This window comes from Sceloporus undulatus, chromosome 1 (genome assembly GCF_019175285.1).
Source record: "Sceloporus undulatus isolate JIND9_A2432 ecotype Alabama chromosome 1, SceUnd_v1.1, whole genome shotgun sequence".
NCBI lineage: Eukaryota > Metazoa > Chordata > Lepidosauria > Squamata > Phrynosomatidae > Sceloporus > Sceloporus undulatus.
This window is the reverse complement of record NC_056522.1, coordinates 3,578,955-3,605,979: the sequence shown is the minus strand read 5'-3', so window position 1 is coordinate 3,605,979 and position 27,025 is coordinate 3,578,955. Positions and strand designations below refer to the sequence as shown.

The 27,025-nt window shown below is 43.4% G+C and overlaps 3 protein-coding genes across 7 annotated transcripts in view; 2 read left to right on the top strand and 1 right to left on the bottom strand.

Moving 5' to 3' along the window:
• FBXO16 (F-box protein 16) overlaps positions 1–8,201 on the top strand; it is a 32,534-nt gene extending 24,333 nt beyond the window's left edge. For 3 of the 5 annotated variants that reach the window (XM_042448892.1, XM_042448901.1, XM_042448866.1), the window contains 3 exons: positions 967–1,011; positions 4,068–4,293; positions 6,983–8,201. In XM_042448892.1, coding sequence (XP_042304826.1) covers positions 967–1,011; positions 4,068–4,293; positions 6,983–7,095 — 384 coding nt within the window. In that variant the 3' untranslated portion in view covers positions 7,096–8,201. The remainder of the gene's footprint in view (positions 1–966; positions 1,012–4,067; positions 4,294–6,982) is intronic. The other 2 variants (XM_042448875.1, XM_042448885.1) reach the window with 2 other exon arrangements.
• LOC121919807 (protein FAM71C-like) overlaps positions 1–27,025 on the top strand; it is a 1,121,343-nt gene that overhangs the window by 141,208 nt on the left and 953,110 nt on the right. The window lies entirely within an intron of this gene.
• Positions 9,703–27,025, bottom strand: part of LOC121921175 (L-gulonolactone oxidase) — a 66,920-nt gene continuing 49,597 nt past the window's right edge. The window contains exons 7-12 of the mRNA XM_042448851.1: positions 23,363–23,470; positions 22,661–22,737; positions 17,127–17,276; positions 15,468–15,632; positions 14,481–14,571; positions 9,703–10,039 (exon numbers count right to left, since the gene is read on the bottom strand). Coding sequence (XP_042304785.1) covers positions 9,911–10,039; positions 14,481–14,571; positions 15,468–15,632; positions 17,127–17,276; positions 22,661–22,737; positions 23,363–23,470 — 720 coding nt within the window. The 3' untranslated portion in view covers positions 9,703–9,910. The remainder of the gene's footprint in view (positions 10,040–14,480; positions 14,572–15,467; positions 15,633–17,126; positions 17,277–22,660; positions 22,738–23,362; positions 23,471–27,025) is intronic.

Sequence of the window (27,025 nt, the reverse complement as noted above, 5' to 3'; positions counted from 1 at the left end):
TGTAGGTATAAAGTGGGATTACACCTGCATACTCCACTTACAAGACACAAGGACCATTGTGTTACACAGGACCATTGTTAGGTTTTCTTTTTGAATGGTATGCAACCATGGGAAGGTTAGGCTGCCAGTTTGAGCCATCCAGCAATGCAGGCTGTGGGGATACCTTATCCTCTTTTGGGAACTGGTTTCTAGCTTACAGTATAGTAATACAGTATTCAAAATCCACAAAACAATGATACCTTTATTGGCCAACCAAAATGCACAAAATACATGATGTGAGATTTCAAAGCTTTACTGGTTTATTTAATCAAGAAAAGAGGTTAAAAATCAAACAGGAGAAAGAAAAGAAAATGATGATGTTGGAGTCATAGGTGACCATTTTGTCCAGATGTTGTTATATTTGTTTGTTTGTTTGTTTGTTTGTTTGTTGTATATTGACTTGTGAGGACCCTAAGATGAACCTATCATAGGGTTTTTTTGCAAGATTAGTTTGCCATTGTCTTACCCTGAGGTTGAGAAAGTGTGGCTTGCCCACAGTTATCCATGGCTGAGCTGGGAATTGAACCCTGATCTCTAGAATCGTAGTCCAATGCTTAAACCACTACATCATGCTGCAGGGATATCCATGTAGGCAGAGGCTATTCCTCCTTCTTCACCATGTAGACCCTGGAAGACAGTGAATTTAAAGTCCATTAGCATCACCATTTGGGGGATCTTGGATGTTATTGTACCTTGCTGTATGGCCAATACAGCAACCCTTGGATAAGCTGGAAACAGCTTTTTTTTCTCCAGCATTCACCTAATTGTCATGGCCTGTCTCTCCTTAGAGCTCCACAGGAGGAATCTCCTTTGGCTAAGTCTGTCTGTCTTGTCAACAGAGGGGAGCAGCTTCACCTGTCATGTTTGGAAGAAGCCTGCTGCCCCAGGCTTTGTGATTTAACAATGTTTTGCTTCCCTGTCCTCCAGCAGCCTGGGGCAGTGATACCGAAAATGAAGGAATGTAGGAGTCAGGTAGATGGAGTTGGATGGTGTTTGTTTTCCACAGTTCTTTATGTGCTGCACCCATTCCTGAGGGTGCCATTCTGCCTGCCACCATGATGTCCTGTCATCCTGTCATGCACCTGCGTCATCTTCTCTGACATTTTAAGCCCTCGCATGCTCACCTGCTCCTCTTCCAGCTGAACCCCCTGCCAATCACGGAGTTGCTTGTTTTCAAACTAAATAAAACTACACTTTGCCTTTTTATGTTTTATCCATGTGTCTTCCACTCTTGTCAGCTAGACAACATTGGCTTCTCTGGCAATCATTTATGTATTTTACATTTTTTGGAAGAACTTAATGTTTCATTGTTGCTAGTGGTGTTGTTGCTAATTAATTCTTCTATCGTCTGGCTTTATGTCTTCACAGTAGAGTTCAAAGCAAGTGCTTTATTGTCTCTGCCTTTTCCTGGTGCTTATTTTATATATATTATTTATTTGTTGCCTCTCTATGCCAACGTTTCTCCAATGAGCTCAAGGGGGCTTTCATGACTCCCCTCTCCCTCTTCACATTCTCCTTACTACTCTGTTCTTGTTTGGTTGGGCCTCACCTGGAATATTGTGTCCAGGTCTGGGCACCACAATTCGAAAAAGGATGCTGAGAAGCTGGAGCGTGTCCAAAGGAGGGTGACCAAAGTGATGAAAGGTCTGGAAACCTTGCCTTAAGAGGAGAGACTTAGGGAGCTGGGTATGTTTAGCCTGGAGAAGAGAAGGTTAAGAAGTGATATGATAGCCCTGTTTCAGTATTTGAAGGGGTGTCACATTGAGGATGGAGCAAGCTTGTTTTCTGCTACTCCAGAGAATAGAAACCAGAACAATGAATGCAAGCTACAGGAAAAGAGATTCCATTTTCAAGGGATAATCCCCATTTATACAGTTGGCCCTCCGTTATTGCAGGGGATCCATTCCGGACTCTCCCGTGAAAACGGAGGCTTGCACATATTCAAGCCACATAGGCTCGAATGGGGTGCGTCCCCATGTGCCCACGTCATTGAAAATAGCAAAGGTTGCCCCTCTAGATATTCAAGGGCACGGATTTTAGATCAGCGAGTTAGGAGGGGTGACTGTACTTCCAATTGTTCCTGTGTGATAAAGTCCTATGATTCATTATTCTCACCACAGCCTTTTGGTCTGCTTTAGGCTGAGAGAGCTAGTGATTTTTCCTGGACTTGAAGCTGGGTCTCTTACGTTCCAGTCCAGTCTCTCCATAATGTTCTAAATGGGAGATGAAACAGTCACATTGAGGCTGCCATGCTATGGGTGTTACTTCCATTAAGATTAGATCTGAGTAAATTTCTTTAGGGCTACAATATTAAAGGACTAAGATAGCAGTAGGAGTCTTGCAGTCCTCTGAATTTTGGACTGCCACTCTCAGTATCCAAGTGTTCCCCACCATTAACTGTGCTGCTAGGTCTGCAGGGACTTGGTCTCGAATAGCATCTGGAGGGTCACATAGAATCATAGATTTCCTGAGCTGAAAGAAGCCATCATGGGCATCCAGTCTAACCCTTTGCCATGCAGCAGTACACAACTAAAACACTTCTGAAAGATGCTCATGCAACCCATTTAAAAAAAAAACTTTAAAAATTAGAAAGATTCCACCAAGTTAATCTCTATCACTGCGAACAGCTCTTATAGCTCCTTCTTATTGTTTAGGTGGAATCTCTTTTCTTGTAATTTGAATCCATTGGTTCTCTCCATCTTCTCCATAACACCCCTTCAGATATATAAACATGGTTATTGTGTCACCTCTCAGAGTGGGTCAACACTTGCCAGAATACTCCAGGCTGCAACTGAAGTATTTTGGCCCCAAATTCTCCCATTTACTGCTCTCTTTTGCTGCAGGGTTTCGACTCAACAGTTTTCCTCTCTGCAATGCTGGTGAGTTCAGGACAGAAGGAAAATTTCACTGGAGGAGAGCAGAATTCCTATTTGGAGGCAATGTGCTTATCCCTGCCGTAAGTGCATTGCCCCCAAACAGGAATTCTGCTCTCCCCCAGTGAAATTTTCCTTCTGTCTTGAAATCTCTAGCATTGTCAGCAAACTCCGGGGGCCATTTTCTACGTTAGAACCTACCAGAGGCCACACTAGCCCTTTCAGATAAAGGTGGAAGGTTACTTCTAATATTTTAAAAAATTATATTCCTTGTTTCAAAATTCTGGATTTGTTGCTCAAGGAAAGGAGACATATCTTTTTAAAGAGGAAAACCATGCCTCCCCTGGGTTTTTGGTGTGAGTGTGTTGAAGGAATGGGAATTCCTTCCCTTCAGTTGGTAGTTGTTTCCAGGACCAGAGAAACAACATTGCATGTGCTGCCTGACTCCCACTCTGCCAACTTCCAGGGCCATTCTTTTACTTTGCATATTCCTAGACCCAAAAGATCCCCCCCAAGAACCTTATGGCATGCAGCAACCAAGTTCCTTCCCGCCACCATGCATCCATTCACTCTCCCAAGTCTTCTCCAACCTGGTTCTTCTCTATTTGCTGTACTGTGACTCCCATGATCCCAAGTTGGCTGTGGCTGATGGAAGTTGTATCCCAACACAGTCGGAAGGGTTCCCAAGGTCAAGGATGCTACCTTGCAGAGTTATTCCTGCTAGAGCCAACAGATGCAGTTCTAGCCAGTCGTTTCTCTGGTTTTTCATAGTTGTCATTGAAATGATAATGGCATTCTATATTTTGTTGTTGCATGCCTTCAAGTAGTTTCCAATTTATGGCTGCCCTAAGCCAAACCTATCATAGGGTTTTTTTTGGCAAGTTTCTTCAGAGGAAGTTTGCCACTACCATCTTCTGAGGCTGAGAGAATGTGACTTGCCCAAGTGGTTTTCCATGGCTGATTTGAATTTTGGTCTCCCAGTGTCCTAGTTTAATGCCCAAACCATCACACCATGCTGGCCCTCAAAGAAACCATGACCTCTCAGAGGGCATTCCATCATGCCATAAGCCAAAACTATACTGCTATCTTATTTCAGTATGGACTTTTTTGGTTTGGCTTTGTCCCTAATTCATGCTCCTCTGCCTTGCTTCCTAGATGTCGCTCTCTGTAGACCTTGGATCACAACCAAAAGTTCCATCCCGCCCAACTTGGGCCACATATGAGCCACCTGGTTACCCTGTGACCAAAGGAAGAGCCAAGGTCCTTGCCCAGAGTGCCCAATGGAATGCTGGGATACGGCCAGGACCTGTTCGAGGACCAGTCCCAAAGCTGAGTGAGAAAGGAAAGAAGGCCTTTGTCCGGAACAGCCGAAGCTCACCAAGTTAGTAGACAATCCATGGCCAATATGTAACCTAAGCCCTACATGGCTTGAGTTCTGACTACTTGCAGGAGTGCCTCCTCCCATACAATCCACCCCACACACTCAGGTCCTCTGGAAAGAATCTGCTACAACCTAAGAAGACCAGCAGTGACTCAGAGGACCTTCTCATCAGCCGCTCCCAGGCTCTGGAACGACCTGCCGGACGAGATCTGCCATATTACCACCTTAGAAGCCTTTAAAAAGGCTATTAAGACACATCTCTTCTGGCAGGCCTTTCCAGACTAGGTTAGCTCCATTAGATCCATTAGACTTGCCTCCTCCCCTCTATTGATACCTCTAATGATACCAATAACAACATTGATTGATACCGTTGCCCTTGTCCCCCCCCCCCCCCGAGAGGAAGACTCATTTCTCACGCTAATCTGTCTGGAATTTTAGTGTATTCCTCTAGGACAGTTTTAATTTTTTTTATGTTTAATCCTTTTTTTATGGATTGATCACTGTTTTTATGATGGGGGGAGGGTTGGGTTTTGGGGTTTTTAAATTGTAATTTTTAATTGTTTGATGTTTTATTTATACTGTTGGAATCCGCTTTGATTCCTTTGTGAAAAAGCGGAATATAAATAATAATACTAATTATTATTATTATTATTATTATTAAATATCTGCTGGCAGAGTTACGTTATGCTACTCCTGTAGTGAATACCAAAGTAAGGAGCCCTGGTGGTGCAGTGGTTAAATGCCTGCACTGCAGCCATTCACTCAAAACCACAAGGTTGCGAGTTCAAGACCAGCAAAAGGGCCCAAGCTCTACTCAGGCTTGCATCCTTCCGAGGAGGGAGCTAAAATGAGTACCCAGACTGTTGGGGGCAAATTAGCTTACTTGCTAATTAGCTTACTTGCTGTTCACCGCTATGATCTTTGGAATAGCGGTATATAAATAAAACAAATTATTATTATTATTATTATTATTATTATTATTATTAATGCTGTGTATGTGGTTCAATGATCAGTTCTCATGGCTGGCAACCCATTGTGCAATGCGTCTAGGCAATGCATAGAGGTGCAACACAAATTCACGTGCTATTCTGTATACTTTAATGCACTGCCATATGTGCAACAGTCCCAAATGTGCAATTCCACTCATGCCACCCCCAGCTGGATATGACCATTGAACATCCTGCAAAACAACGGCCTTGTATGTATCGCACATAGGGCTATGCTGGGGAATCTAGAGTTTCCCAGAGGTGTTCTTTCAGATTTTTTTAAAAAGTGTTTTGTTTTATTTGCGTATTTTTCACTTTCATGAGGGTCCTGTGTCCCTGACTTCAGTGAATGTGGAGGGCACACTAATTTTTCTTATTGAAGAAAGCAACAAGGAATTTTAACAATTTTCTGCGTAGAAGTATAATTACCCAGAAAATACTGTGCACAAAGTAAATCGTTACTCACCGAAGTAATTAACTGTATCACCAGCTACCCACTTGTGCCTTTAACTCTTTTTTAAAAGTAGGTTTCCAGCCCTTGTCCTCTGCTGCCTTAATTCATTCCTACCTTCCAGCCTTTTCGAAGTCCAAGGATGATTCTGATATGAGAGCCAGGCTGGGAGATAGGTACTGTATCTAGGGAAATGAACCATAAAAAGGAGGGATGTGGTAGGATGCCAACATCAAAAGGAAACTTCATTCCTTCTTTATAAGTGGAAAGAGCAAAGAGCTACTTCTGTCACATTTTGCTTGGCTGTTATGCTCACAGCACCCCAGACATCCAAAATGTCATCCACAAAATATCTCTAATAGAGAAGAGTTGGAGTTGACTTAAAGGTACATGGAAACAATGAGCACACCCACAGCCAGTCTGTAGCTGTGGGAGGGAGCTGCGGTTGTGAGCCTGCAGTATGGGGCATTGCACCAGTAGGTGCAGGAAAGCTTCCTTGGCAACATCACCAAAGTTGTTGTTGTTAGCTGCCCTTAAGTCAACCCTGACTCATGGTGACCCTGTGACTCATGTCCAAGACCCCCTGTCCTCTGCTGCGGTCTTGCACTCATGCCCATGTCCTCCTTGATTGAGTCCATCCATCTGGCATGAGGTCTTCCTCTCTTTCTACTGCCTGCCACCTTTCCCAGCATTACTGTCTTTTCCAGCAATTATGCCAGCCTATGTCACCAAGATGATTCTAGGCAATGGCTCCAGTATCAGTAGAATGGTGACTCTGCCCTGGGTTTTAATCCGACTTAGAAGGAGCTAACCAAGGTAATAAACTATGTGTGGTACTGAACTATTTGTGGGTGTACTGTATGCCTGTACTGCAACCATTCACTCAAAAACCACAAAGTTGTGAGTTCAGTCCCAGCCAGGGGCTCAGGGTTGACTCAGCCTTGCATCCTTTCATAGGTTGCTAAAATTAGAGCCCAGCTTGTTGGGGGCAATTGGCTTACACATTAGAAACCGCTTAGGGAGTGCTTAAGTGCACTGATAAGCAGTATAGATATGTACTTGCTATTACTATTGGGTGGGGCAGTGTTCAGCATTTCAGATAACTCCTTTAAGACTTAGCACAGACTTGTTGCTGGTAGGGATGTGGGTGCTGTGGAAATTCCAGCACAAGGTTTTGATTTTGAAAATGGTCCCATTATTCATGTTTCTGACTCCATCCATGTTAGTGAGTTGATTTCTCCACCCATTCCAGCCTCGCCGCTCTTTGAAAGCCAGCCGTGGGAAATCCCACTGTCTAGCCGTGGGTCTGATGTGGATCAGGAAGATGGACAAAGGCTTCCTCCGTCTTCACAGCGTCACCGTTAAAATAATAAGGCAGCTTTTGGAAGGAGAGTTTGGAATCCACTGAGTGACCTTGGACACGTCATATGCTCTCAGCTTCATGGGGAGGCAATGGCAAACCTCCTTTGAACAAATCTTGCCAAGACTAACAAGAAATAAAAGTTTGTCTTAGCGTCAGCATAAGTCAGAAACAACTTGAAGATGCACTAAAACAACAGCAGCACACACCATGGACTGCTCATGTTTTTGTTTCCATTGCAATGGATGAATGGGACAGCCTGGATTTAAACCTGTGGTCTACTAGGAACTTACCATGTAGCCTTGGACAAGTCACTATCTCCCAACTCTAAAATGGGAATGGTGGCAGCCTACCTCACAGGGTTCCTGTGAATGTTTCAAAGATTCGCACAGCACAATGCTATCCATATCTACTCAGAAGTAAGTCCCACTCTTCTCAGTAGGACGTTTTAGACTGGACAGCTATCTGCCAGGGATGCTCTAGCTGGAGATCCTTCACTGAGCCAAAGGTCGGACTCAGTGACCCATGAGTCCCCTTCCATCTCTAGCATTTTAGGATTGCAGCCTAAAACGCTTTTTGGCACTGGAGGGATTTATTTCAAATATGGAATAATGTTAGCAACTGGTGAAGAAGAGTGGGGAATGATGTCTTTCATTTGAACATATGGCTGAACCATAGTAAAAAGGAATAATCAATATAATATAAATAAATACAGCATCCAGCATCAACATCATATTGATAGTGTTTGTGTTTGCCCCCTACTATTCTCTTCTCTCTGTGGATCATTAGATCCTTTTCTAGTCTCTCCATTGTCAACACAGACATTGCAGTCTCAACTAGCTTTGTTGTTTATGATGATAGTTTGCTGCTGCTCCATAGGGTGGGACATCAACCAATGGATTCAAATGACAAGAAAGAAATCCTAGAATCCTAGAGTTGGAATAGACCTCCAGGGCCATCCTATCCAACCCAACCCTATTCTACCATGCAGGAAGACACAATCCAAGCACTCCTGATAGATGGCCATCCAGCCTCTGTTTGAAAACCTCCAAAGAAGGAGAATCTACCACCCTTCAAGGCAGCATCTTTGGGAAGTTTGTCCAAATGTTTTAAGGAGATTCTGATTAAACATTAGTAATTGCTGTTCAACAATGGATCAGATTAACTCAGAATGTGGAGGACTGTCTTTCATTGGAAGTATACCAGTGGTTCCCAGACTTTGGTTCTCCAGATGTTTTGAACTTCACCTCCCAGAATTCCTGACTGTTGGCCAGGCTGGCTGTAGCTTCCGGGAGTTGAGGCCCAAAACACCTGGATGACCAAACTTTGGGAACCACAGATTTAAACAGAGGTTGGTTAGCCACCACTTGGGGATATTTTAACTGTGAAACGACTAGTTGGTCTTTGGGGTACCTTTGTTGCTGTGTCTAAAAAAACGCTTGTATAGCAGTGCCATTTGGGCCTCTCTGTGCTCTTCTTGGCAGGTTAGAAATGAAATGTAGCCCCCTTGGCAGTATCCTTATGCTTTCTGAAGTTCTCTTTGGTGAGCAGCTTATTTCTCCTGTCTCCTGTTTGAACTAGTGGAGTGTTACAGCTGCTGTGGGTGCGGGTGTACATTGAGAGGCATGCGCTCTCATGTGGCCAAATGCCTTCAGTGCATCTCTGTCACAGCAAATCTATAGGTCTAGGGAAGGAGCAAGCGGTGGGGAAAGGGAATTTATTGCAGCACATTCTGATGTAGTGCCACTCAAAAGGGTGGTTTCTGGATCAATGCTGATCCACAAGCCACCAGCTGTCAGTCTGCAGAGAGTTGCCATGATTGGAAAAATACAGCTGTAACCAATAGATACAAATAAAGCATTGTTCCTTGGCACATTGGGAGGGCAAGTTGCTGATCAGATGATAGCACTGTTCTAATGGATTAGAAGCTCACTTACCCAAATGACAAGCAAAAGTATATAATTACAGTCAGCCCTCTATATTCACAGATTCCTTATGTATGGATTCAAGTATCTTTGGCTTGAAAATATTTTTTTTACAAAATAAGTTCTGAAAAGCAAACCATGATTTTGCCATTTTCATAGAATCACAGAGTTGGAAGAGACCACAAGGGCCATCCAGTCCAACCCCATTCTGCCATGCAGGAAATCACAATCAAACCATCCCTGACAGATGGCCATCCAGCCCCTGTTTTATATAAGGGATACCATTTTGTTATCCATTGTATTTAATGGGGCTTGTGCTGCAAAAACAGTTTAACAGCAACAGAAAACAACTCTGCACTACAATTTTCATGTGAGATTAACCTGCAACAGGGCAGAGAGGTGAAGCTTTTCTTGTTGCACTCTCACATATCTTGGGTTTTTCAGTTATAGGGACTTTGGTTGTTTAAGGTCACTTCAATGACAGGATTAGTGCGGCATCATCTGAAAGGCTTTCGCGCAATCCCTGTCACTAGTGCTTTCTGGGTGGGACAATGTCCAATAAGCACAACATCATATGAAAGTCCTTCCCACGATCGCATGGCAAGGACAGGACAGTGACATCTCATCCCTCGTGTGATAAATAGACTGTGATGTAGGATCTCAGCCAGTGTGTTTTTTCCTAAGAAATCGGGGTTGTTGGTTTTATTTTAGCAAACAGATTTTTCACACTTGCAAAATGCAAAATAAAAAAATCTTGTGGTATCTGACAAGTGTGTCACAATGTGTCACAATGCCCTTTCCTTGTCAATGATGAGAAATCTTGCCAGTATTTGTTTAAATTCCTTCAACAGGATCCCTCAGTAACCACTGAAGACCACTTTCTCCATTCCACCACTCAGTAAAAGACCTTCTCCAGATAGGCATTCAAGAACATTCCCCTGGGATCGAGTTTCTCCCTGATGGCGCAGAACCTCTGGAAGCTGGGGTACATCCGCTCAAAGTCTTGCCGGCTGCATGTATGCGCCTGGTGGCAAAAGAGACAGTTTTAGGATGGTTTTAGGAGTTTCTCCCGTCCCTGTCTTGTTACTTAGAGCAAGTGGAGTTTAGATAGAATAGCATCCCTCCATGGAAACTCTCCTGCCTTTCTACATCTAAGGGCGCGTTCCCACTCGCTTATACATTGGTTTACAAAGCGAATCCAGGGTGTATCGTTCCCACTCAATCCCGAATTAACTCTAGAACAGTTCTAGATTTACCCTCTATCGTTCCCACAGCGATTTGAATTTGATTTGAATCCAAACATTTAAACCGGATCAGAAGCCTATAAACCAGCGCAAAAAAATAGTAGGTTTTACCCCGGGTTATCCCTTGTGCCGATATACGAATCGCTGTATTTAAATGGGAACGAAAGGGTGTCTGATTCGGGAAACTGGAGATGGGAGGAGCAGCGCTCAAGGGGCTGGCCTGGGGGTGTCACCCTCTTTGGTCTCTTTCTGCATCGCCAGCGCCATTTTCTTCCATTCACATAATAGCCTTTCCTCCGGTGGATTGCAACCTCCCCTCTGCTCCTCTTTCATAGACCGATGTGGGAGGAGAGCCATTGAGCACCATTTTTTCTTTTTCACCTCTGCCTGAGCAGCAGATGGGCTTTGGAGGACAGCCCAGAGATCAATGGGGCAGGCAAAGAGAATTTGGGGACCCGAGGCTCTTTCCAGAGGAACTATGGGATGGGTTTTGCAGGACATATCCCCCCTTCATCGCTCCCAAGACATCCCAGGGAGCAATCTTCCCCAAAGATTCTCTCCCCAATGAAGCCCTCTGCCTTCTCCTCCTTGATCTGATTTGGCGAAAACACAGGCACACACACTATATAGATAGGTAGAATCATAGAATCATAGAATCATAGAGTTGGAAGAGACCGCAAGGGCCATCCAGTCCAACCCCCTGCCATGCAGGAAATCCAAATCAAAGCATCCCTGACAGATGGCCATCCAGCCTCTGTTTAAAGACCTCCAAGGAAGGAGACTCTATCACCCTCCGAGGAAGGAGTGCATTCCACTGTCGAACAGCCCTCACTGTCAGGAAGTTCCTCCTAATGTTCAGCTGGAATCTCTTTTCCTGGAGCTTGCATCCATTGTTCCGGGTCCTGTTCTCTGGAGCAGCAGAAAACAAGCTTGCTCCCTCCTCAATATGACATCCTTTCAAATATTTAAACAGGGCTATCATATCACCTCTTAACCTTCTTTTCTCCAGGCTAAACATCCCCAGCTCCCTAAGTCGTTCCTCATAGGGCATGGTTTCCAGACCCTTCACCATTTTTGTCGCCCTCCTTTGGACACGCTCCAGTTTCTCAATGTCCTTTCTGAATTGTGGCGCCCAGAACTGGACACAATATTCTAGGTGGGGCCTGACCAGAGCAGAATACAGTGGCACTATTACTTCTCTTGATCTAGACACTATACTTCAAGAGAAGTAATAGTGCCAGGTAGGTAGGTGTGTGTGTGTATTTATACACACACATGTTTATATATGAATGCTCTCACACACATGCATATATATATATATATATATATATACACACACACACACACACACACACACACACACAAACATAGATATATACACACATATATTTGTATGTTTGTGTGAACGCACATATATATACACATATGAATGTATATTTGTATGTGTGTGTGTGTGTGTGTGTGTATTTCTAAAGTAAATTATAAAGTAACAACTTTTTTAATTTACGGGGAAAGAAACTTCATCTGCAGTTCAAAACCCACTGTAGAAATAATCCAGTTTGAGACCCCTTAACCTGCTGTGGCTCAATACTAAGGAATTATGGGAAGTGTTGTGTTTGTGAGACATTTATCCTCCTCTGCCAGAGAGTGCTGGTGCCATAATAAACTTCCATTCCCAGGATTCCCTAGCACTGAGTTATGGCAGCAGTTAATATGGGGAGACACAGAAGAGGACGAATAAGACGCATCAGAAGAGCCTGGGATGCAGACGATTTTCATTGGCTGCCTCCCCTCCAAAACCCACTCCCCAAATCTCCAAGCCAGAAGGATGACTGCTTTGCTGGAGGACCTTCCCCAGCCTCTCTGGGGTCTTTCTTCCAAGGCAGCCATGCAGAAGTGCTTTGGGGAGGCAGGCAGTTTTCTCTCTCCTCCCTCGGCCCTCCTTCCCCACGAACTTCCTTCCAAAGCAACCAAACAGAAGTTCTTGGGAGAGGCAGTTTTCTCTCTCCCTCACATCGGTTGCCTAAACCAGCCCTTCTGGCACCTTCCAGGCTCAGAGGAACTTATTCAGCGCCTCCTCATTGGCTTTTTAAAAAAAACAAACCATGAATTAAAAACGTCCCCGTAGTGGGAACGCAGGTACAGGCTACATCGGTGCATGTTACTCCGAAGTATTGTGACGTCATGATGGCGTTGCTTTGATTGACATGACAACCATAGCCGAAACAAGTGAATGTGAACGAAAAAGTAACAAAACCGGTTTAAATATACACCGATTCATCCATGAATGGGAACGATACTGTGTCAATTACAGCGAGTCAAAATAAAACGTTACGTAAATGGAAACGATAAAAATAAAGCGATTAAAAAAGCGGGAGAACATTCGCTGTATTTTGAGTCGTTTTAAAACGAACCGCTGTATTTAAAATGGTTTTAAATCGCAAGTGGAAACGTCCCTCAAGACCACCATTTGCTTCTGCAATCCTTCTCTTCTGCCACCCCCAAATTATGGAACAATGTATGACCAGTCCTGAATGCTTTAAAAAGGCAATTGAGACGTATCTCTTCCGGCAGGCCTTCCCAGATTAACACCCGAGTAGTTTTTCTATTCATCCCATCAAGCATCCACTGATGTCTGGAGCTGCCTCTGCCTTGTTTTAGCAATTGTTTAATATTTAATGGTATTTTATTGTGGATGGGGTTTTTTGGGGGGAGGGTTGGGATATAATGATGATAACTGTTTTATTGTGTTTTAAGGGTTTTTTTTATTGTTAGGCACCTCAATCTGCTTGGATTGGCAGGATACAAATAAGAATAAGAATAAGAATAGAATACTGTAGTTATTTTTACCCTGCCTCTCCCATAGGATCGAGGCGGCTTACAATATAATTATTATTATGGTCATAAATACCTTTTGTAATTATTATTATTTATTATTATATTTGTTTGCATCCTGCTTTTCTCCCAAAGTGGGTTACAGTCAAAAAACACAGTACAATTAAAAACTTACAAAATTGGCAATTAAAATGGCATTAAACTATTGCATTATTAAAAAGATAATTCATATTGTAACCAAGTAAACAGACCAGGTGATCCAGGATACCTTCTTTGGGAAGTCATGGATAATGGGTTATGGATGAATGACGTTTTCATCAGGTCTGGTAGATCAGGCCAGAAAAAGCTACAACTTAGGCTGCATCTACACTGTAGATTTAATGCAGTTTCACACCACTTTAACAGCCATGGCTCAATACTATGGAATTCTGGGACTTATAGTTTTGAGAGATACAACCATGAATTGCACTTCTCTCATTGCTTATCAATGAGGATTCCCAGGTGCAGCATTAAAAAAGTACATTAATTTTACATATGCAATGGCATGGTTAGAAATTAGTGCAAATTGGAAGGAGGTTTCTAATCTATCTTTGGAAAACTGGAGAGGTAGTTTTTTGGGACTACTGGAGAAGAAATTGTATGGTTCAGTCTAAGGCTAAGCATTTTGAATAGCAAACAGAAGACTGAACATTTTTGTAGTGTTTGCTTCCCATTTGTTGAACACAGCAGTTCTGGTACTACTATTTGTCCTCCAAAGTCTCGTGTAAATCTTTGGAACAATGTGCTCTTCTGATTTTGGATCAATGCCTCAAAAATCTACTGTATTTTTCTTCTTCCTCTGATTAACAAACCCACCCCTAAACTGCAAATCCCAGGATCCCATGGGATGCAGCCAAGACAGTTCAGGTGGAACCACAGTCCTATAACTGTGTCCTGCACAAGCACCCCTAGATTCAGAAGAGGAAGAGGAGGACTACAAATCCCAGAATTCCACAGAATGTCGCCATGAAACTTCAATGGAATCATGGTGCTATAACTGTGTAGTATAAAAGATGTATTAACAAGATTTCTGTTATTGTTACTGTGTTGTTTAAAAAATAAGGTTATGTAAATTTTGTACGATTCTGTTTCCTTTTATGAGCCCATCAGAGCTCTGAGATGCAAATAGTTTGAATTGTCTTTTAAATAACTTTTATATTTTTATTGAAGCTTGCGGGTAGGTTTTTTAAAAAAATCTGCATTGATTTAAACTATATTGTAAGCCAACTTGAATCCCATTATTGGGAGAAAGAGGCGGTATAAATGAAATCATCATTATCATAACCACCATCATCATCACCACCATCATCAAAATTAAACACATTTAAAGCTGCTCATCGCTGGTACCTTTGCCCAGTGTGGTCTGCCTCCAACCTTCTTCATGATGCCCTCATAGGCAAGCCAGTAGTCCAGCCGTGGGACGTCTTTCCCGTAGGGTCTAAAGGAGGACACAGAGGAAAGATTGTGTCTTCCAGGGAAGGAGTGTCTTCCACTGTCAAACAGCCCTTACTGTCAGGAAGTTTCTCCTAATCTTGAGCTGGAATCTCTTTTCCTCTAGTTTGAATCAATTGCCATGGGTCCTACTCTCTGGAGCAGCAGCAAACAAGCTTTCTCTATCCTCAATATGACATGATGGCTGCAGAGAGTGAGGGGGAGGAAGGCTGCCATTTCTTCCCAGAAACACCTTCTGTAGCTGCTTCCACACTACAGAATTAATGCAGTTCAACACCACTTTAACTGCCATGGCTCCATCCTATGGAAACCTGGCATTTGTACTTTGTCATGGCACCAGCGCTCTCTGACAGAAGGCTAAATATCTCACAAAACTACAAATCCCAGAATTCCATGGGATTGAACCATGGCAGTTAAAGCAGTCTCAAACTGCATTAATTCTACAGTGCTGAAGCAGCCTGCGTCACATGAGCATTTTACAATGTGGCATAAATATGGCAGCCAGGGCCAGTGTGGTGTAGTGGTTGGAGCATGAGACCACTATCCTGGAGACCAGGGTTTGAATCCTTGCTCAGCCATGGAAGTCCCCTGGATCACCTTGGGCAAATCACACACTCTCAGCCCCAAGAAACCCTGTGACAAGTCCAGGTTAGGGTGGCCATAAGTGAGACACAACTTGAAAGCACACAGCAACAACAACATCCCCAGCTAATGTCTCCCATGAACACTTCAGATGCAGATGGTGGCACTTTCTCGCCTCTCCCCAGTTTGTCCTTTCTCCCCATAGATAACTGAGGTTTGCTGCAGTCCTAGTTGGTCTTGGATGAGAATGCCACCCATCCCAAAGGTCAAATGGCCCGGACTGGGCTGCCTCATGCGTACCTGTACATGATGATATTCATGTAGCAGCTGTCCCTCTGGAAACAGGGGCTCAGCAGGATATTGTCCCCCCGGGTGAAGCGTACTTCCACTGGGTAGTGGGCCACCACCTTTGGGTTGCTTTCCAGGACCCGCTTCAGCTCCAGAAGAGCCTCCTTGGTTTTCTCACTGCAAAAGGGGCAACACAAGACCCATCCGTCAAGCCAGGAGGATGCTTCCAAGCAGAGGCAATGGCTGGGTTTCTGTCAAGTGGTATCCCAATCCCACTGCCAGCTCTGAGGGTCCCAGCAGAAAAGCCCCAAAAGTGGAGCAGGCATTGCAACAAGATAGTTGCTCCTTCATAAATCAGTCTGTTTTGAAAGTGCTCCAGGGCCCCAAGCATCTTCATCTAGTTCCAGGGATTAGACTACATCATGGAGTAGGAGAAGCTAGGAGTCATGATGGTACAGAATCATAGGAGTTTATCATATGGAGGAAAATGGGACATTTAAACAGAGTTTATCCTGTGAACATTGCACAATTACTATTAAATTGCAATTAAGATTTTCACACACAGCAGTCGTTATACTGAGAATAACCAGGGAATAACCAGGCAATAAACAGCAACAAATCATTCACAGGATTTTCCAGTTGCTTGGTTAATCTCGGGTTAATGGTGCTTTAATCGCCTTTGACTGGGACATTGTGTGAAAAACTTTATCGCAATTGCACAATTTTTGTGGGATATTTCCAGGGTAAGGGTACTTTCTTCACGACATCGTGTGAAAATCTTAATCATGAATTTTACGATTTTCACGGGATAAACCCTGTTTACACTTCCAACTGTCCCCATGTGAGTGTCCCCCACAGAGTTGGAAAGGATTGCAAAGACCAGCTAGTCAAATCCCCTGCCATGGGGAAATATACAACTAGAGCACGCCTGAGAAATATTTATCCAACCTCAGTTTAAAGACCTCCACTAACCTCCAGGGAAGCCCATCCCATTGTCAGATAGCTCTGTACAATAAGGAATTGTAGAATGATAGAATCATAGATTTAATGTACAGAGCTATCTAACTCTGACACAAAAGGAATAGATTGATATACATTCAAGAAATAATATATCTATTATTTTGAACATTTCAAATGTCAAACATTTCTCCAGATAGTTCAGTCCTGCTCAAAATTACAAATCCCAGCATTCCATAGTTATTCATTCATGGAAGTTTAAGTGGTGTCATATTGCTTTATTTTTGCGGCGTGGCAGAAGTTGCAGGTAAAGAGGTACACTATCCAAAAAAGCACAAAGCAAAGTGGCAAGGTTTGGACACTTTGCAGGCTTGTTCTGCCCCATCCTTGTGGGACTTTGGCCATTGCCAAAGCAACTTCTCTCTTTTCTAGGAGCTATCCAAAGTGTGAATAAACCAGCTCAATCCCTACTACTCCATGCTATAATTTAACTCCCTGTTCAAGCTCCTTGTTCTTTCAGATTTACCTCTATATAAAGTCAGACCCTATCTGGAGTAGTGGCCACTGACCACTGGGTTCATTGCTGAATTTTTGGTGAGAGTATTTGAATTTCAAACATTTCTCCAGATAGTTCAGGACCACCACCACCCCCCCGGCAACTGTTTTTTTCCTACCAGCCATCCCCCGTTAGGGAATCCAACTTTGGTGACTTACATGGGAATGGCCCAATCCTGGACATGCTGCTTGAAACGGCACTCATAATTGAAGATCTTGTAGCTCAGGTTGACGTTCTCCACTTTGCTGGTGAAGAGGAGCCAGAAGAAGAAGCGGTTGAGCCAGCCAACTAGGCATGGCAGGAACGTGCTGAAGGCAAAAAAACAGGGTGACATGAAAGATGGATATACAGAAATCTGAGGTCATGGGTACATGGAATGCTAGAGAACATTCTCATGGACTTGAGATCCTGAATATTCATGAGGGGTGACCTCCGTTAATTTCAATGGGGTACCTCCCCCCCCCCCCCGTGGGGGCACTCCACACACACTTGTGGGCATGCACCCCATTCAAGCTTATGGGGCTTGAATATCAACGAGTCTCCATTTTTGTGGGGGACACTGGAACAGATCTCCCATGAAAACGGAGGGCCAATTGTATTACCACATGACCTCATGTATAAGTCGAGGGCAGGCTTTGGGGCCAAAATCATTGATTTTGATATGACCTGTGGATAAGTCGAAGGTCAAACTGAGGGGCATGTAACAAAGGATCTAAATGGAGAGGGGGGAAAGTCACAACTTTGCTCCCTCTTTCTCCCTCTCTGGACTTCTCCCAAGGGTCACAGTCTGGACATGCAAAATGTGCACACAAACCTCCAATTTCCTTCCTTTCCCCACAATTTCCCCCAAGGCTGATGGCTTGCAAAACAGGGGATACAGATCTCCGATTTCTCTCCTCTCTCACCTGCCTCCCTTCTCCACAGCTTTCCCAAGGCTCACAGAAAAGTATTACCGCATTGACCCATACATACGTCTATCTAGGATTTTGGAGCCTATTTTTGGGCTTTAATTTTTTGATTTCTAGACGAGTATATACAATATTTTCTGTTCCCTGGGAATGTTTTTGAATTTCAGCAACCCTTTTGGAACTTAAAGATATAGCCATGTTAGTCTGTAGAATTAATACGTATAGATTTTGTAGCACCTTTCAGACTAATCAAGAAAAAGAAAGAAAGAAAGACGTTTGTAGCAAGAGCTTTTGTAGACTTTAGTCTACGTTTTCGGATGCTTATGGTGGAGTGGAAGCCAGGGACAGACAGGAATGCAGGAGTTTAACTGAAGAAAACTAAAAAGTAATGTTGGCTACTGCAGACCCAGTCATCATGAACAGAACCCATGAGCTCTACACGATACGTAGTTTGCAAGGGGCTCCCCACATGTAGGTCCTTAGGTACGACATCCTTTTGTAAGCCAAGGATTTGGATCCTTGCTCAACCACGGAAACCCACTGGGTGACCTTGGGCAAGTCCCACTCTCTCAGCCTCAGAGGAAGGCCATGGAAAACCTCTTCAGAATCTGTCTTGCCAAGAAAATGCTAGGAGAGGGTCACCATAAGTTGGAGTCACCTTGAAGGAAGAGCAAGCATGGTGCAGTAGTTTGAGTGCTGGACTAGGACTTTGGCAGGCCAGGATTCGAATCCCTGCCTAGCCCTGGAAACCACTGGATAACCTTGGACACTCTCAGCCTCAGAGGAACGCAATGGGAAGGAGCCCCCTTCTGAACAAATCATGCTAAGAAAAACCCATAACAGATTAGGATTTCCATAAATGGTAAATGAATTGAAGGCACACAACAGCATCAACAGTACAAAGAGTTGGATATCAGAAGCAGAGATTCTCTATGTAATTGGTAGAGCATCAGGTCCCACCAACATAGGGCTTGTCTACATGGACAAATTCCCCTGATTCCCCCCCAGGATCACTGTGTTTTGTTTACGGGACGCAGGGCTGAAAACTGTGAATTGGGTGCATACTGTCTTCACCATGCCTGCACCTGATGTAGAGCTTCCTTGCTCTAATCCACATTTAAATATTCAGGGATAGCTGTGTTGACCATTTAACACATCCAAACAAAAGTCCATCAGTGATACCTTTATTGGCCAACCAAAACACACAATATTCTTGTAAACAAGCTTCCAAAGCTCCATGGGCTTCTTCATCAGGCAAGATGTTACAAGCCAAACAGGAGGAAAACACAATTGGAGATGGTAGATGCCTGCATGTTGTTTCAGTCCTTAGTAAGGATGTTATGCTGGGGAGGATATATTTTGCGCAGGCTGGCTCCTCCTCCTCCGGACCATGTGGCAATAGGGAGATTGACAAAGTCCAAGAAATTTAAAGTCTAGCTGCATCTCAACAGGGATCCCTCTTTTGCAATCCAATATACAGTCATCCCTCCATATTTGTGGCTGTGATATTTGCGGATTTGATTATTCACGGATTTGATAAATATGTTCTCTCTAGGAATATCTAACCCTCCAGTGCAACTCTATGGTCAACTTGAACCAAAAGTCGCACTGAAGGACTTAGAGATTCCTAGAGAGGACACTCTACTAGGTCTTTGTAGCTCCTCCAGCGCAGTTCTATGGCCAGTGTCTGTCAGACGTTGACCACAGAGTTGTGCTGGAGGACCTAGAAATTCCTAGAGAGGTGTCCTCTTAGGTTAAAAACATGGGAGTTTTTGTTATTTGTGGTTTTTCCATGTTCTTGGGGGTCTTCTGCCCCTAACCCTGGCAAATATGGAGGGACAAGTGTATCTCTATTCCAGTGAGGTCACAGGCCTCTTTGTAGGCAGAGAACAATGCATTCCTCAAGAAGTCTCCATGTTTTTGCATCAGGAACATTTTGGTGGTGTAGAGGTAAAACAAGCGAATTCAGTCCAAATTTAAGGAGAAGAAATAATTTTTAAAAATTCACCTTTTGCTGCAGGTTTCAGCTCTTTGCAGCAACGACAGCGGCTGCTTTCACTTGCAGTCCCTGCATGCTGCCCAGCACTGCTATTGCAGGCCCAAAACCTTAAATCAGTTCAGGGCTTCCTTCCTCTAATCCACATTTAAATGAGTCACCTTTTGCTGCAGGTTTTTGGCTCTCTTTGCAGCAATGATGGGGACTGCCTTTTCACTCCTAGTCCCTGTGAGCTGACTGGCATTGCTGCTGCATGGCTTGGCACCTCCTTCTGACCTCAGCAGCGGTACTAGGTAATGAACAGGTATTGTGTAGGAAGGCAACCACCTATATTGTTCATGGCAAGAGCCAAAACCCCACAGCAAAAGAGATAAGGTGAGGGAGAATTCGAGGCCAGAATTCCCCCTCGAAGTGGAGTGGAGTCTCCTTCCTTGGAGGTCTTTAAGCAGAGGCTAGATGGCCATCTGTCAGGAATGCTTTGATTTGGATTTCCTGCATGGCAGGGGGTTGGACTGGATGGTCCTTGCGGTCTCTTCCAACTCTATGATTCTATGATTCTACTCCAGAGGTAGCCAAGGTAATTCTGTCTGATGTAGACCTGCTTATGCTTATGTGGATTTCTGAAGAGGAGTGTAGCTGGAGTAGTGCTGCTAGAAAAGTATTTTCTTGGGGTACCCCACTGTCCAATTATGGGGGGGGGGGGATCAGAGAGATCCTAAGTCCAGAGTGTCCTCCAACAGTTAATGCTGCCTTAGCTGTGTTGAAGCTTTCCTTTGGAAGTAGCTGAACATATTTGTCCAATATAGAATGTCTGTATTCCGTTCAAATGGAGTTGCACATGCAGCTATGCGTGCAGATCTATATTAGGCATGCATTCAGTTGTGCACTTGGATACACTTCTGGATGTGCGTTCAGCTTCATATTTGGTTGTGCATTTGGTCTTGACATTCAATACAAGGGTTGTGTAACACAGCCAACACATAATTTTGCAAGCAGGGATTTGTGGTATGGGACCTTGATGCTGGATCTTAGTCCATGTCTACTGTGCTGCATGCAGTTTTGTATCATGTAGATCTGAAGTTACACCACCATAAAGCTGCAAGATTTTGGATTTTGACTAGAAATCCCTGCCAGTCTGCAAAGAACTATTTGGAGACCCTGATTTGCTTGCTGCAACTTTGAACAAACAAACAAACAATCCCCAACAAAATAAAAAGAAAAGACTCATGTGGTTCCTTTCACCTGTTGTCCAGAAGATGGCAGCACAACATTGGCCATCACACTTCTAGTCTGATCTGAAGTGAGGAACAATCCCATAGAGTTACAATGGAAGTAAATGTGTGTGAATGTGTTCAATGAGGTTAATTTGAAGCATGGGTGGAAATTGTGCAGCCCTTCTGATGTTGCTAGATGGTAACTCGCATTAGCCCTAGCCAGTATAACCAATGCTGAGGCATACTGGAAGTCACAATCCAGCAACATCTGGAGAGCCAAAGAGGGTGCTGCCTTCTTCTTAACAGCTTTTCATCTTTTTAATTGTGCTTTATTTTTTAAAGTATAGGTTTAAACTGTTTAAATACTGTAAATAGTTCAATAGCATTTTACTATTCACTTTTTTTTGTGTTTTAGCTGTACAGTTCTTTTAAAAATTGTCAGCCACCTACCTTGAGTCTCAATTTTGGGAGAAAGACGGGAAACAATATAACTACAACAACAGCAGCAGCAGCCTCAACACCAATAATAATTTATAGTGTGGATGAGAACCCATTATATCAGTGATTCGCAAACTTTGGTCCTCCAGGTGTTTTAGACTTCAACTCCCAGAAGCCCCAGTCAGCTTGGCAAACAGTCAGGAATTCTGGGAGTTGAAGTCTAAAACACCCAGAGAACCACTACATTCTATTGAAGAACAAATATTATCCAGGATAGCTAGTATTCTACTCAAGGTTTGCTTGCTGCTGCAGCTGTTGTTATTGTTACTGTTGTTGTTCTTGTGTGGCTTCAAGTTGTTTCCGACTGATGGCACCCCTAAGAGAAATTCAGTGTTCTCTTCCTAACAAAGGGGTTTGTGGCCTCACAAAGGATTTGAGACAAACTGGATCTCAAAGCAGTAGTCTTTCATCTTGTTTGTTTCTTGGACTGAATCTCCCAGCACCCACATGGCCAGGAGGAGGAGGATCCCACCTGCAGGAATACCCTTCCAAAACACCTGAACTGAGAACAAGAACAAATGCAGGCCTACGACTAACATCTTCAATTCTTTTTCTCCTGTATGGTTTTCAGCACCTTGCCTGATGAAGAAACCAGTGGAGCTTCAAAAGTTGCAGCATGTATAATGTGCATTTTGGCTGCTCCAATAAAGGTATCACTGTTTGATGGATTTGGGACCATGCAGTACTTTGCTATATGGCCAACACAGCTACCCCTGGATATCTTTTGGCAGAGTTCTCCAAACAGCGGTGCTGAATTCCCAGTATGAGATGAACTAAAAAACGCAGAAGGTAAGCAGGAAGCATTTGAGTTATCTACTCAAAACATTTACTTGTTGCATCCACATAGACATTTGAAAGCTATATTTGGGTAACTTCTAACTGAGGCCCAGTATGGTGTGGTAGTTGCAACTTCTGGGATTCTAGGAGTCCATGGTTCGAAACCCAGCTCAGCTATAGAAACCCACTAGGTGGCCTTGGTCAAGTCCCACTCTCTCACTCTCAGAGGGTGAAGACTATACTTGATTTGACTGCATTTTCCTCCTGGCTCTGTGCTGTAAATCCACACAGAAACTCACCTGATCCAAAGAAGGAACTCCAACAGGTAATACCCAATGGCATAGTCCCAAAACCAGTTAGCTGAGGAACAGGGGGGCTGCAAAAAAGACACCAAGCTCAGGCTCAGTTTAAAGACCTCCAAAGAAGGAGACTCCACCACCCTCTGAGTCAGCAGCATGTAGTATTTATATAGCAATGACTCTATACCAGGGGTAGGCAACCTGCGGCCCGCGGGCCGGATGCGGCCCGGCGAGGCCTTGGGACCGGCCCCAGCCCGGTCCTGCCACTGATTGCCACCGGGGCCTTTGGGGGGCAATCGTCTATAGAAGCCTCAGAAACATGCATTTATATTAACATTTTTTTAAAAATCAGCAAATATTTTCACGTGTCCTCCATTTTTTTTAAAAAAAGTGTCTTCCATTTGAAAATTTTGTCCTACATTTGTCCTGGTTTATTTATATATTTAATTGTTATAAAAAAAATATTTAACTATTTATTTTTTGGCTTCGGCCCCCCAGTTGTCTGAGGGACAGCAACCCGGCCCCCGGCTCAAAAAGATTGCCTACCCTTGCTCTATATGGTGGTTAGGACTGGACACAGCATTCCAAGTGAAACCTGATAGCGTGGTTATCCCCATCAATGGGGAACTTATACATGTGGCCTCCTTACCTTTGGTTCCCACAACAGATTTTTTGCCCTGGGCTGCAAGATGGTGGATTTACCTTGTTGGTGTGATCTTGGTAGATGACGCTAACATTTTCACTGTGGGGGAACCAAAGGAAACGGAAATATTCCGACTTCTTCAGGTGGCTCTCTAGATTGTCCAGGACCTGGGAGAGACAAAAGCCACAAGCTCATAGTTATATAGGAGTGTCTCAACTTTCCCAGTCATGAGAAAAATCTGGCTGCAGGTGTGTTGAAAAACTGAGGGATGTTACACTTGCAGAACACCTTGGACCTCAGTACATAGGCTGCTACCACGCTGCAGATTTAATATAGTTTGAAACTGCTTTAACTGCCATGGCTCCAACCTATGAAAGCCTGGATCTGTAGTTTGTTGTGGCACCAGAGCTTTCTGACAGAGAAGGCTAAATATATCACAAATCCAAAATGCCAGAAAGTCTATAGCACTGAGCCTTGACAGCTAAAACAGTGTCAGACGTATTAATTCTGCAATGTAGATGCAGCCTTATATAAAAGCATAACATCATAGAATGTTTGAGTTGGAAGGGACACCAAGGACCATTAAGAATGCCAAGTAAGAATACCCAACTAATGCATTCCTGAAAGAGACCCATCCAACCTCTGTTTAGAGACCTCCAAAGCAGTCTATTTCACTCTCAAGCAGCTCTTGCAGTAAAGAAATTCTTCCTAATATTTAATGTTTCTTCTTGCACTTTGAACTGATAGGCTTGTGTTCCGGTCTCTGGAGCAGCAAAAGACAAGCTTGTTCCATCTTCCACCTGACAGCCCTTCAGATGTTTAAAGACAGCTTCTCTTCTCCGAGCTAAACATACTCAGCTCCTTCAGTTATTCCTCTTTGGTCTCTAGACCTTTAACCACTTTGGTCTGCCCTCCTCTGGACATCTTCCATTCTGTCAATGTCCTTCATAGCCAGAAATAGACATAGACCACAGGTGAGGTCTGACCAAAGGAGAACAGAGTGGCACTATGACTCCCTTCAATCTAGAGACTACACTCTGGTTGATGCCACCTAGAGCTGCCTAAGAAGGCAAGAGCTCTACTCTCCAACTAAGCTCATATTCCACTCTCAAGCAGTCAAGACGTTCTTCCTAATGTTTAGGTGGACTCTCTTTTTTGTAATTTGAACCCTCTGGTTCTTGTTCCAGTCCCTGGAGTGGCAGAAAACAAGCTCGCTCCATCCTCCATATGACATCCCTACAGGTGCCTAAAGATAGCTATCATGTCACCTCTTAGGCTGCTGCCAAGATGTAGAATCAGTGCACGTTGATACTGCTTTAACTGTCATGGCTCCATTCTATGTAAATCTGGGACACGTAGTTCTCTCTGACAGAGAAGACTAAATATCTCACAAAATCCAAGAACAAATCCATTATATGTGCACAAGCCACTAATAGGATTCTGCTCCAAGTCTATCACTTCTGCACAAACTTTAATGATGTTCCTTGGGGCAGCAATGACTGTGAAAGTATAAACATCCTAGCTGGAGACAGGTCACGGGTGAGAATCCAGTTTCAGTAACGTAGTGCAATGGTTAAATGCAACCACAAGGTTGTGAGTTTGATCCCAGGGTCCAAGGTTGACTCAGCCTTCCATCCTTTTGTAGGTCAGTACAATGAGTTTGTTGGAGGCAATTGGCTTACAGATCGTAAACCATTCAGAGAGTGCTGACTTCACGGATAAGCGGTAGAGATATGTAAATGCTATTGCGATTGCTATAGAATCTTGATTAAATGGGATCTGAGTTCTCTCACTCAGCATGAAGCTCCTGCAGAGACCCCAAATCCAGCATCACTCACTTAAAAAATAATAATAATAAACTTCTGGTTCCCAGACTCCATTTATTTGACAGGAGAATATGGATGGAGGCAGCTGAGTTATTTCATTCTGAGATATTATCCTCATTGTTGATGTTGCTGTCGACTTCCACTGCCCAAACGGGCCTCATTAATAAGATGGAACTGTTTAAATCATGCCCGCTCTGCCTGCCATATATCAGCCTGAGACAGAGCTTGCAGCCTTCTGCATGATTCCAACAATTGATCTCATTGGGATCTTTTTCTTTGCTATTCTTTTGCTCAGCTCTCCTGCTAACCTCCTGAACTGTAGACAAAGATGGGTCATTTGTCAGTTCTCCTCTGGATATAACCCCAGGAGAAGGGACCCAAATGCTTAGGGAGAGACGCAGAGTGCATCTACACTGTAGAAATAATACTAGGTCCTCCTGCTTAAAGATGTAGCTGTGATAGTCTGTAGAAGCAGTTATGTAGAGAGATCTTGTAGCACCTTTGAGACTAACTGAAAGATAGAAGTTGGCAGCATGAGCTTTTGTAGACTTAAGTCTACTTCCAAATGCATCTGAGGAAGTAGACTGGAGTCTACGAAAGCTCATGCTGCCAACTTCTTTCAGTTAGTTTCAAAGGTGAGGCAAGATCTCTCTACATATAGGTCTTTCAGTGGTCAACTACTGGCAGAGTTGCACTGGAGGACCTAGAGATTCCTAGAGTGGACATTTACTCAAATCTGTGAATGATCAAATCTGCAAAAGTCCAAGTTGCAAATGTGGAGGGCCGACTGTAATTGGAATATTCCTGTGGCAAAAGAGCGGCGATGCTCCTCAGTGAGACCTTTATCTACTCATTTTCTTAGAGGCATTCTCCATGCCCATATTCCTAAGAAAACCTTATAGAAGAATATATTTCATTCACTTCTCTTTCATGACAGTTAAACGTAGGAAGTGCTTTTTAAAAAAAGCACAATTCTGTATTTCTAATATCAGGGCAAGAACAATTCCAAGGAGTTTTGCCCTTCCCTTCTTCTGAGGCTGCATAGACACTGTAGAAATAATGCTGTGTGACATGAAGGCACACACCACCACCAACAAGAAGACAACACTTTCAGTGTTATAGCTCCTTCCTATGGAATCCTGGGAACTGTAGTTTTGCAAGGTCTTTAGGCTTCTCTGCCAAAGAGTGCTAAAGCATCACAAAATCCCAGGATTCTGTAGAATGGAACCATGGCAGTTAAAGTGCTGGTGGTTACTCTTAAAGCCCTATTTGGCTTGGGTCCAGAATACTTGAGGGAACACCTTCTTCCGTATTGTCCGTCCCGCACATTAAGGTCCTCTGGGAAGAATTTATTACAGCCAAAGAGATCTAGGCTGACATCAGTTTCCCAGAGGGCTTTTTCTACTACTGCTCCAAAACTATGGAACAACCGACCGGAGAAGATCCACCACATTCCCACTCTGACAGCTTTTAAGAAAACACTCAAGACAGATCTCTTCCGGCAGGCCTTTCCAACTTAGTTACCCTCCCCAGATATAGAGATATAGATATAGAAATATAGATATAACTCTGGATATGAACCTGACATGAACATGATCACAATTATGAAAAATGCCTTCTTGTCTGCTTATTTTCCTCCAAATTCTAGTTGAATGTTTTTAAATGTTTTTACTGTTTTTAATGCTTTTATACTATGACTGTTTAATCCTGTTTTAGCATTGGGAATGGGGGTGGGTGGGTATAGGGATTGTTTTCTCCTTGAATTTTATTGTAACTTTGATGTATTTTACTGTTGTAACCCGCCTGGATTCTCTGTGATAAGGCGGGCTAGAAATAAATCTTTATATTATTATTATTATTATTATTATTATTATTATTATTATTATTATTATTATT